We start from the raw sequence: 12,079 nt of genomic DNA, 5'->3' as shown, positions 1-12,079 counted from the left end.
TCTCACTTCTCCTTTATGGTGACAACGTCTCAGGTACCTCAGGCTGGCCTCCAACACTTCAGATCAGACCCCCGTGTCTCACTTCTCATGTGGCGCCCAATCTTGAGCCGTGAGGAGGTTGTACCTATCTTACTGAGACTACTGATGGCAGCTTTCAAAACGAACTCCAGCACAGAACTCTTTTTCATGTGCCTTTGAAAAACATTTCCTGGTGCCTGCAAAAGCATAAGCCACTAGAACACATATGGGAAGGCAACACGAAAAGCTGGTAGGGCATTTTGAAGGACTGCACAGGTGTCTCTAAAGTATGAGAGGCCCAAAGGGAACATGTGGCATCTAGGAGTGACTTATCCATGCCGATCACTTACTAGTTTTGGTAGCATGGTAGGTCTTTCTTTAGCTTGGTCTGTAGAGAAAGCCAATCCTATGCTGAGATCTTTGCTCAACAGATGTTAGCAATTGCCAAGACTGGCAAGATGTTTTACAGCTTCTGTCCCTAGTGTCACCGAAGGTGTGCCCTTCTAAAGGGATTGGTGGAATTTCAACCACTTCTTTCTTGTGATTCCTGGTTGATGAGGTGAGTGTGTAGCTCTGTCACATGATTACCATGGTTACTATGGTTACTGTGGGTTGCTAGGTTTACCATGATGTGCTGTGTCCCAAAACAAAGGGGCCAAGTGAGCATGATCCAGGAACTACAGTGACAGGCCAAGAACACATTTTGTTTCAAAGCTGAATCCTTCAGGTTTGGTTATAGTGACAGGAAGCTGATGAACCTGATTACTATACAGATGTAGGTGTTGTGAAGTTCTATGATCTAACACTGGAATGTTGTTATATGTAACTGCAGAAAGGCTGTAAAATATACTACTCATACATGAACAATTCTATCTACTGAATTGGATACTCACCTATTTTTTTGAGACAGGGTCTCACTATGTGTCCTTGGCTGTCTCAGAACTCACTGTAGACCAGGCTGGCCTCGAGCTCACTGAGACCCACCTGCCTCTGTCCCTTTGTTCTTCCATGCGTGACTCACAATGATTCATTCATTCTTTCCCCACCCACCATGTGTTCGTGTGTTCATAGATGCACAGGTGCCATCGTTGCAGGTACAGGTCAGAGGGCAACCAAGGGTCCCCTTCACCTTCGACCGTGTTTACCATAGGCTCTCTACTGGTTACTCCTGGGTACATCAAGTTGGCTGGCTGGCAAACTTCTCTGGTTTTCACCTCCCTATTGCTGGGAGAGCTGGGATTATAGATATGCACTACCTCATTAAGTGTTTTGGGATCCAAACTCAGGTCCTCATGCCTGTGGAGTAAGCTCTTTTACCCATTTCCCCAGTCCCACAATGCTGCTTTTCCTGTTCCAGTGGCCAGTTTCCAGGAAGCATCCCTATTGACCAATGGAAATGTGAGAGCCCACAGCTTTGATTCTGGTCCATCTTGACTTACAGTCAGGGAGTTCAAACCTATTCTTGATCAAGGCTGATAACTGGAAGGTTGACCTAAGATGTGGTTACTAGAAGTTTTTCTCCTCTAGGTCAGATGGCAGACACTCTCTCGACTCTATCTTCTGTCTCTTGTCTATTTCCTTCCTCAACCCTCATTCCCCCGTTCAGGCAGGATTGAACAGGCTGGCTGGTTTCCGACAAGGAAAGACATTAGTCAGAGACTTGAGAGTGGGGAGAGAAACTCCTAAGGCAGCAGAGCAAGTGGTAGAACCCAGGAGCCTAGCAGGAGACAGCGGCATTTCTAGCTGCTAAATAAAAGCATGCCACAGCTGGGTGGCAGACACCCTCCTCATCAGGAGCAGCTTAACACTCAGAGGTGGCACGGGACATTTTCCTTTTGGTTGGGTAATCAAACAGAATAGCACACATGAGAAGCTTGCAGTTTTCCAGTTCAAAAGAATAAAAGGTGGAAGCAAGAGGCTGGGAAGAATCCTGCCGCAGAAGTGAGCGGGTATGGGCGGTCCGACTTTGACAGCTGATTTCCAGAGCACCCTTTCCACTTTACTCTGCACTGGCTTCCTTCACCTGCGATTTAAAGTACTTCACACCCTTATTTCTGAAGCATCCGTATTGTAGATGTTTCATTCAAGGACTGGAAGAGGTCTGATTCATTAAGATATGTGGGCAGAAAGCCTTCCCATATGGGTGGCTATTCATTTGTCAAAAGATCTCCGAGAATGCCCCTTGACTGTCACTAACTCGGAAAGCTGTGTGTGTGTGTGTGTGTGGTGTGTGGTGGTGGGGGGTGTTCACGGTCTCATTATGATGACCAGGCTGGCCTTGAACTCAAGTAGATCTTACTGACTCTGCCTCCAGAGCACTGGCATAAATGTGTGAATTCCTTCCTACCTACAAGGTTTTCTAGACACCAGGGCCTTGGATTGTTTAGACATTGCAGTAGAGGGTGTGACACCGGGCGTGTGAGGCTTGGGTGTGAGCCTGCCCTGCTCAGGAAGTTAGCTCTCCTGATTCACAGCAGCCTTGTGTGGCTGTGCATCCACACCAGGTGAAGGCCACACAGTTCACACTGCAGGCTGGCTTTCTCCCCAGCTACCAAGTCCCCTTTCTAGTCCAGATATTTATCTAGGTCCAGATATTTCCTTTTCTTCTCTCAGAGTTCAGGAGCTTTCAGAGTTGAGCCCTTCCCCCTTTACAGGTTTGTTTGTTTTTTTAAGTCCCTGAGGGTTTGGCTCTCTCTGCGCTGACTGTGTGCCAGTAGCTGTCTCCTTCCCTGACTGTGCGCTTCTGCACAGAGGGGTGCTCCCTCCCATGCTTTCCTGTTCTCACAGGTCCTCCACTTGTTCTTTGTTAGTTTCTTTTTGAGACAGAATCAAGCATTACAGGCTGACCCCAAAGTCACAAAGTCAAAGATGACCTTGAACTCCTGATCCTCCTGCCTCTGGCTCTCCAGTGCTGGAATTACAGGCCTGCACCACCAGGCCTGGCTTCTGTGGTACTAGAGATGAAACCCAGGGCTTTATGCTGTTATTCCCACGTCACACGGAACCCCCAAAGACCACCACAGAGCCGGTATCCAGTGCAAACACACTGGGATTTACTCATGCTAGCTTGGACTGTAATCCAACACAATGAAGCAGTGGGTGGGGGAGAATGGCCCCGAGGCTTCAGGGTAGGGGGCTTTACAGGGAAAAACTACAAGCAGGTGGCGCAAGAACAAGCCAGGGTGGCAGAAGACAGGGTGGCAAAAGCAGGGTGGCAGAAGACAGGGTGGCACAAGCCTTGGCATTTCCGGATTGGGTATGGATATTCACTTGGGGTATAAGGGAATTTCAAAACAGCGACTGTCAGCAGACAAGAATTTCAAAACAGCAGTTAATCGGATACCTGCAAGGATGTTTGAAGCAAGCAGATGTTTGGACATCCCGGTGGGTCACTTTGACCAAGGCAGGTATGGTTTCTTGGGTATGTTTATGACTTTGCTGGGCTGCATTTACTTCCCTAGTTAGGTCCTGTCTAAAATGGAGTTCTTTCTCAAAATGGAGTTTGTTGTGCTGCTTTAGTACTTTCTAGGCAAGCATTCTACCAATAGACCTACATTCCCAGCCCTAAACACAAATCCTCTTTTCTCCCCCACTGCAGCACTGGGGACTGAACGCAGGGCCTCACACATCCTTCCACATCCTCTTCTAGTCTTAGCCCCCAAGTGCTCCCCCCCCCCCACACACACACACAGGGCAGGGCAGCTTTCCTTCAGACTGACAGGACATCCCCGGGACCAGCCTCTGTCTGCCTTTATTTTCAGTTCCCTAACCACTCATGTCAGTGCGGCTGGTGGGCAAAGCAGAGCAAACCAGGGGAGGCGAAGCCACTGAGCTGTGTCAGGGAGAGAGGGAGACGAGGCAGCTGGGGGCCTGCATGGCAAATGCTTGTTCTAGACAAGAACCCAGCTCCATGGATCATACCATAAAATGTGGGATACCAGGGAAGATGGCTTGGACAAAGGTTTAAAGCGACAGAAGATCTTTATTACCCAGCTGGTGACTGCATGGGTGTTCAGGATCCCAGCATAGTCAGGAGTCCTCTGAAGACCAGTGAGTGCCCTTCCCACTGGGTCACTCCTCCAGTTCATCACTAGCTCTTATGCCTTCACTGTTACCATTGTATTTTGAGTGTCTAATCTTCTGATTATGTTTTTATATAGTCAATTTTATCACCATTAGTCGTGTGTGTGTGTGTTGGGGGGGGGGGAGGGTGCGCTCGTGCATGCATGAAGAACATGCACGTAGAGGCCGGTCTCTGACTAACCCTGAAGCTCACCCTCTCACTGTTCCTCAGGGAGCTCCAGGTATCTCTGTCTGCCTACTCGGTGCTGGGGTCATAGACGCGCCACCACATCGAGGTTTTTATACAGGTTTGGGGGCTCAGACTCAAGCTGTCACGCCTGTGTGGCCAGCACGTCATCAGTGGAGCCATTTCCCAAGCCCATCATCACTTTATTTTTGAGACGGGGTCTTACTACATGGCCCTGCCTGGCCTGAAACTCACTATATAGAGCTGGCTGACCTCAGACTCACAAAGATCCACCTGCCTCTGCCTCCTGGGTTCTGGAATTAAAAACGTGCTCCACCATGATTGGCTTGTCGTCTTTTTAAAAGAGGTACCAGAAATAAACTTCGTAAAATAGGATTCAGAAATGGAGAGATGGTTCAGTGGTTAGGTGTGTTTGTTGCTCTTCTGGAAGACATCAGTTCAGTTTCTAGCACTCTTGCTGAATGGCTCATAGCTCCCTGCAACTCCAGGTCTGGCAGATAAACTATACTCACACCTCCACACAGGGACAGAAACACTTAACTTTTTAAAACATCTTTAAAAAGTACAAGATTATTTTAAAAACAAAATATTGCCAGGAGGGGGTGGTACATGCCTTTTATCCCAGCACTTGGGAGACAGAGGCAGGTGGATCTCTGTGAGTTCGAGACCAGCCCGGTCTACAGAGCTAGTTCCAGGACAGGCTCCAAAGCTACAGAGAAACCCCTGAAAGAGATGCAGAGAGGGGAAGAGACAGAAGAAGAGAGAGACAGAGACAGAAAACTGCCTCTCGGAGAAATGGCAGAAAGGAAGAGAGAGGGAGTAGGCAGGACTTGTCTCTTACAGGGACAGGGTACTGTCTGCCATGCAGGCAGGCCTGACGCAGGGCGCAGGGCATGATGCATTGTCCCAGGTTCCCAAGGGGCAGAGCCAAGGTGTGCCTGGATGCTAACGCTACCAGGATTTTAAAACCAGACAATGAAGACCAGGAGACAGGTTCTTTTGACAATTAGCTTGGTTTTACACATAAAAACAACACAAAAGGCAAAAAGTAACACGCAAGTAAACAGAAAACTAGACCATAGGACTTTGGTGGCGTTATATTTTATGTTCTATCTTTGTTCCCATGATTGCCCAGAGCATACAAAGTCTACACAGAAGCCATTGTCAAAATTAGTTTATTTACAAAATTATCTTTTCAAGAAAGATGGCTGGTGCAGAAGAAGGCAACCTCCCAAACACACACAAGCCTGTTTTGGAAGCTCTTTTCCAGGAGGCAGGCTAGCCATGTCCGGTCCAGAATTCCATAGTAATGATGGCTTTCTTCCAAAATGTCCCTGATTTTTCTGGAATTTCCATTTATACCCCATAATCCAGAACTAATACTAACCAAGAAGCAACTGGCAGGTATTGGGAATATATTTATCACATATTACATGCACAAGGCAGCGATGAGGGTGTATAAGGGGAAACAAAAGCTGAACAAAGTCTTCCCAAAACATGATTGACAACCTACATGAAGTCCGCAGACCACAGAAACGCCTCCCATCACTCCTGTTTCTGCTAGCTGCTTAATTTTGAGAGTACTAGCACAAAGTCTAAATTCTAGCTCTTGATGATATTTAAAAACTTTTCACTCTTAAAATACTAGACAAACACAAAGAGACATCTTGTCAGCCCATCTACCTGCAGGCCATTTGCTCTGTTTACTCCGCTACTTCTTCACCAGGAAACGAGTGATGTCTGACCCGTGCTTCATTGCCAGGGAGCGTCGTCTCGCCTGACCTCTTTCTTTGGCTTGCTGGGCAGTTCTCTAGAAGTCAGCAAACGCAAGGTTTAGGTTAGGGGAGACTGTGCTGCAGTGGCGCGTGGCCTGAGAGCCATGAGTGTTGAGTGAGTGCCGCTGCCCACTGAGGCACATCCTCAGAATGAATGCAGAGGTAGCAGCCGTCCCACACCTGTGACTGTGACTTCCACAGAGCCAATGTCAGGAAGTACCACACATCCGTCCCCAGATGGGCTGCACGCTTGCCCAGCCTTGCCCACCAGTGTGCACAAGTTCCCCCAGGGCTGCCTGGACTAGCCCACATGTGTGATTGTCACTGACCTCCTTGTGGCACACGGTGCAGAGAGTCTGCAGGTTGTCCAGGGAGCACTGTCCCCCTCCCTCATACACTGCCTTGATGTGATCCACCTGCCAGAAGTGGCCTTCTCCTGGGTTTCTTAGCATTTCATTTAGCTGCAGGAAGAACATATAATCAGCAGGTCTCCAGACTTGCTATGGGAACTGTGGCTGTGCACTGTGCAGTCCCTTTATACAGCAAAGCACAGGGAGAAACACATCAGGATGCCTTTTATAGCTATTGTTGTGAGTTTAAAAAAACCCATAAAACCTGAGGTTAGCAATTTGAAAGCAATAAAATGTTTCTAAAGGAGGTTTTCCCCCATATAACCTAACATATTTGAGAAATCTTATAACCAAATACAAGATACCAAGGCTCCTGACAGATTGGGGGGAAATTGGTTGTTTTTTTACCCTTTTAGTTGCTTTATATATTTATGAAGCCAAAAGTGAGAAAATAAGAACAGATTGGAAATTAAAAGCTTCTCAATATTAATAACTAAATAACCATTCATTATTGACCTAAATGTATTTGTTCCTGTATCAACGGCAGGTTAACACTACTATCCACAATGTTTTGTTTGGTCTTATTTTCTAGGAAACATCTTTTGTATCCCAGGTTGGGATCAAACTAATCATGTAGCCAAAGATGACCTTGAACTCTTTACCCTCCTCTTCCACCTTCAAGTGCTGGGATTAGAGCCTACAGCATCATGCTGGGTTTATGTAGTGCTGGGCATGGAACCCAGGTTTCTGTGTGCTCGCAACAAGCTCTCTACTAACTGAGTTGCATCAGCTCTGGCCAGAACTTTTGTTATTTACCAGACAAGTTCCCAGGTTCCATGGACTGGCATGGCACGAAATCTCCACAAAACTTCTGTACCTTACATAGGGTACTGCAACTGTTTAAACATCAGAGATTAGCATGCAAGATGGTTTTTATTTTTTTAGTCTTAGATAAGAAAGTTATTACAATTAATTTTATGAATGCTGGCCATAGGAACCCATGATTACATCTACCCTAAAGCAGAAAGAAACACAGCCAGAGCCATCATATTCCTGACCTCAAAGTGACAAAGGCAGTCTACTGCTGGCACGAAAAAAAGACACACAGACCAATGGAACACAACAGAGGCCCAGAAACAGACCCTACAATCATAGACACCTCATTTTTTTTTTTTTTTTGAGACAGGGTTTCTCTGTGTAAAAGCTCTGGCTGTCCTGGAACTCACTCTGTAGACCAGGCTGGCCTAGAACTCTCAGAGATCCGCCTGCCTCTGCCTCCTGAGGGCTGGGATTAAAGGTGTGCACCACCACCGGCTGGCTTGGACCCCTAATTTTTGATGAAGGTGCTGTGATGGTTTGACTAGGAATGACACCTATAGACTCATGTGTTTGAATGCTTAGCCTATAGAGTAGCAGTATTAGGAGGTGTGGCTTTTTGGAGTAGGTGTAGTCTTGTTGGAGGAAGTGTGTCACTTTGGGGCCAGGCTTTGAGGTCTCATATGTTCAAACTAAGCCTAGTGTGGCTCACAGTCTCTTTTTCCCTGCCTGCGGATCAAGATAGAGGTAGGACTCTCGGCTTCTTCTCTAGTACCATGTTTCCTCCCATGAGGATAATGGACTAAACCTCTGAACTGTATGTAAGTCAGCCCCAAATAAATGTTTTCCTTTATAAGAGTCGCTGTGGTCATGGTGTCTCTTCAGAGCAATAAAACCCTAACTAAGACAGGCATCAAACATGGACCCTGGAAAAAAGACAACCGTTTTAGTAGATGGTGCTGGCCAAGCTGGATATCTGTAAGGCACCTTAGAGAAAGCATGTAGGTCTCTGGTGTGGACCAGTGACCTGACCAGTAGCGCCAACCCCAGAGTGTTCTCAGGCGGCAAGCTGGTGCAGGGAACTTTGTTCTGCTAATGTTAGTCTCTGCCTGACTTTCTTTCTTCCTTACTGAGCTTCCAGCCTTCTGTTAGAAGGTACAGATTGGGTTTAGAAGTAACGACAAATGTCATTCTAAATGGCATATTCTTAGAAGAAAAGAATCCATTTGCTTCTGCCCTTTGCAGACAATTTTTTTCTCTCTGAGCATCTTTAACTGGCAGATTCAATGGTCCAGAAGATGTCTTTATTTTCTCTGGTAAATGCGCAGCAGATCCCTGGGGGCCAGCTCTCATCATGCTGAATTTGCCTCATGAAAGAATCCTGTTCAATGTGAGCCTCCTGCTGAGGCTTCTTCCCTCAGCACTCCTGGGCGCAATGTCTAACAAGCAGTGGCTGCTACATTCCTAGACAGGTCACTTTCAAGATGACCGTGAGTCTCACGTACATCTTCAGGAGTCTGCTTGCCCAGGCAGCAGGCATTGCGGAGCTTGGCTGAGGGGTGCAGTTAGACCAAGGGATATCTCAGGAATATTGTTAAAGAAATAGTGTATTTCTCGAGATCCCACAGATACATTAAATCATCATTTAGAAACAAATGTTAGCTAATTCTATCATAATGTATCAGGTAAATTCAATTAAAATATATTTGTTTTTTAATTAATTAATTTTAGTCAAGGTCTCACTATGGAGCCCTGGCTGTCCTGGAACTCATTCTGTGGACCAGGCTGGCCTTGAATTTGCCGAGATCCTCCTGCCTCTCTTTCCCAAGTAAGTGTCGGGATTAAAGGTGTGTGATACCACACCTGGTTAAAAAGATATAATTTATTTAGTTGACAGGAATTCATCTAATATCTTAGTGGGCAGGGATTGCTTGAGTGACCCTTTTTTGACTAAGCATACCACAAAATGAGACATTTTCCTTTAGTTGGAATTTTAGAATAGTTTTTTTTAAAGATCAGACATCTGATTGTGCTAAGTGAATACTGAGGAGTGCGCTAGGCAGGGTAACTGGCCAAAAGTTTTTACTAAAATTGTATTTTGCAATGGACCACACACACAGCCTTTTCATTATAAGCTGCATTTTGGAGTTACCCTCTTAGGCCTGGGCCTAAGATATGAACATATTGGAAGTAGCTCAGTGTCTGTGTTTGCAGCCATGCACCATACTTAACCCTTAAGACAGAATCATAGTCCAAGCACACCCTAGACCATAGAGCCACTACTCAGGCAAACAAGTCGGGACATCATGTGGACACAGTGAGACACACAGAGTGAAGGGAACTCTACAGGAAATGACCGTTTCTTTCCTCAATCAACAGCACGAAAAAGGGAGGGGATGCCAGAGACTAAACAAAGTATAAATGGCATGATAACCAAAACAAAGATGTATTTTGATCCTAATTTGAACAAAATAAATGAGACAATCTTGAAAAGCAAACATGCACTTACTATAATTGACAACTTCTAATTTTGTTGGCTGTAGTCATTTGTACTGTGATTATGTTTTTACACAGGAAGAGCTGAGAGAAGAGACAGGGAGGAAGAGGGAGGGAAGAGAATGAGGGCGAGGCAGGGTAAGAGAGACAGGAAGGAGAGAGAAAAGGGGTAGGAGAAGGAGGGAAGAAGAAAGGAAGAGGAGGGAGCGAACAGAGGGAGAGAAGGGGGGCGGGTGGTAGTCACTGCCCATGGGATGTATAATGAAGAGCTGACTGAAGGAAGCGAGAAACAGATGCAAGTGGAGAGCCACATGGTGAGCGCTAAAGCTGGCGATGGTGTGGGTTTGCTATTTTCTCTCCCTCTGTACATGTTCAACACCGACAGAGTCAGTCAGCATTCACCACGGACCGCGCCACTGCCCAACAGGCCACGGGGACATACCTGCTCCAGTGGGAGCTTTTCAGTCCAGGTGGCATCTAGAAGACTCTTCCTCTGACTTTTAGGGGCATCTCTCACTCGCAGAAAGAGTTCCTGTGCATTCACCCCGCAGAGCTGACACACGCCATGTTCTGCTGCAAACACCTGGGCTCTCAGGTAACTGTTATTAGATCGGATCCAGAATTCCTCCTGACATTTCAGGGAGCAGAACCGTGAGTCCCAGGCGCTGGACCCTTGCTCAGGCTGGCAGGAGGGATGCTGGCAGCGGAGACAGAGCGGCCTTCCTTCCTTATCCACAGCCTGAATGTAGCCTTTGGATGGGGATGGCTCAAGAGCGAGATCAGCCGGGCAGGGTTTTGGAAATGGGACACAGGCTCTGTCAAGCTTTCTATAATTGAACAAAACACCGTATAGTAAGTAGGGAAGCTGGGCCACTGCTCTGTAGAAAGATTCCGACCTGGAATTCAGTCAGGAGATGAAATGGCTGTGTTCAGTAGTACCCCATAGTCCAGCCAACTTGAGAAGAACCATAACACAAAAACTAATTTGACACAAGCAGCCTCTTTTATGCGCTGAGGGGCCTCCCCATTAACCACTTCCAGACATCATATGAAATATACTGGAAATGCTCATCCAGACTAATGTGAAATCTCCAGAACCCTATGAGCTGTGCCGCTCCTCACTCAGCTGGCCTATACACCTTCTCAGCCTCAGGGCACTATGGATTCTATGTTTTTTTTTTTCTGCCTTACAGGATGAAGGGACTGTCATAGCCAGAGCAGAATACTTGTTAAATAGCAGGTTTCTCCAGATAAACTACAAGTTGATCACAAGTGAAACACATCAGGACACACGCTCGCTTGAGTAGGGCCCCAGCCATACTGGGCTGACATGACCGGAACAATGCCATGCTGGCAGACAGAGTTCAGGTCTAAGGTCAGGTCTCCTGGCATCTTTACCCAGGCCTGGGGCAGGTCACATAGGCTCCTGGTCTGGGGTATTCCTCATCTCCGATGTCTAAGATGATGAGCTCATGGGCCTAGGAGCATCGTTAGGAGGCCTAAAAAGCTAATAAATCCTGACACTGCTTCGTGACCTCTGAAGTGGTCACACCACGGGGGCTATTATCACAGAAACTGGAGTGTGAGTTTGAAGCAGTATTTTTCACTGGGTGGAAGTGTCATAGGGTACTTACTTTACAGAAGGGTCCTGTGGCCTGGACTCCTTAGTGATCAGACGGATGTGGCCCCCTTCGGTTTTCACTTTATTCATGGAGGCCGTGGCAACATCTTCTTTAGTGATATATCTAGAACAATTAGATGTTAAACATGTTTTTCTCATATAGGAGTTTCTGGGGAGGGAGAGGCACTGCTGAGGGTGTAGTCACTGGTGAGGTATCCATGCTCTAGTAACTAAGTCTTCAGCCATGCTCCTGTAAGCAACCCTGAATACGCTCACAGGTTACACACACAAAGGCGTGGATACAGAAGACAGACTAGTTGGGAAAAGGAAGAGGTCATCAGGAGAGGTAAGGGAACAAGAGAGGGTGATGGGGGTGAGTCTGAACAAAATGCATTGTCTGCATTATATATGTGAATTAAAACATCACAGTTAACACACAGTTATTATGTGCAGTTAACTCAGAGTAACAGAACATAAAAAGAGTTTCTATACTCTTTTCTGTTTTGAGTCCCACTATGCAGTGGTCCTAGGTGGCCTGCAACTCCCTAGATGGACCAAGCTGGCTTTGAACTCACAGAGATCTGCTTGCCCCGCTTCTGAAGTGCTGGGATTAAAAATGTACAGCACCTTGCTTAGTTATTTTCTGTATTTTTAGAAAATCCTTACAATTGTAAAATGATGTGTGTATGTATGTTCATGTGCGCGCGCGCACAAACACACACACACACACACA

The 12,079-nt window shown here is 46.6% G+C and overlaps 1 protein-coding gene across 4 annotated transcripts in view; it reads right to left on the bottom strand.

The window, feature by feature from the left end:
- Positions 1 to 5,447: 5,447 nt before the first annotated feature.
- Positions 5,448 to 12,079, bottom strand: part of Zranb3 (zinc finger RANBP2-type containing 3) — a 161,311-nt gene continuing 154,679 nt past the window's right edge. For all 4 annotated transcript variants that reach the window (XM_038350128.1, XM_038350130.1, XM_038350129.1 and 1 more), the window contains 4 exons: positions 11,360 to 11,470; positions 10,168 to 10,552; positions 6,393 to 6,524; positions 5,448 to 6,098 (listed from right to left, as the gene is read on the bottom strand). In XM_038350128.1, coding sequence (XP_038206056.1) covers positions 6,000 to 6,098; positions 6,393 to 6,524; positions 10,168 to 10,552; positions 11,360 to 11,470 — 727 coding nt within the window. In that variant the 3' untranslated portion in view covers positions 5,448 to 5,999. The remainder of the gene's footprint in view (positions 6,099 to 6,392; positions 6,525 to 10,167; positions 10,553 to 11,359; positions 11,471 to 12,079) is intronic.

The sequence above is a fragment of the Arvicola amphibius genome, chromosome 12 (genome assembly GCF_903992535.2).
Source record: "Arvicola amphibius chromosome 12, mArvAmp1.2, whole genome shotgun sequence".
NCBI lineage: Eukaryota > Metazoa > Chordata > Mammalia > Rodentia > Cricetidae > Arvicola > Arvicola amphibius.
The sequence above is the reverse complement of the archived record's forward strand: the minus strand, read 5'-3'. Positions and strand labels throughout refer to the sequence as shown.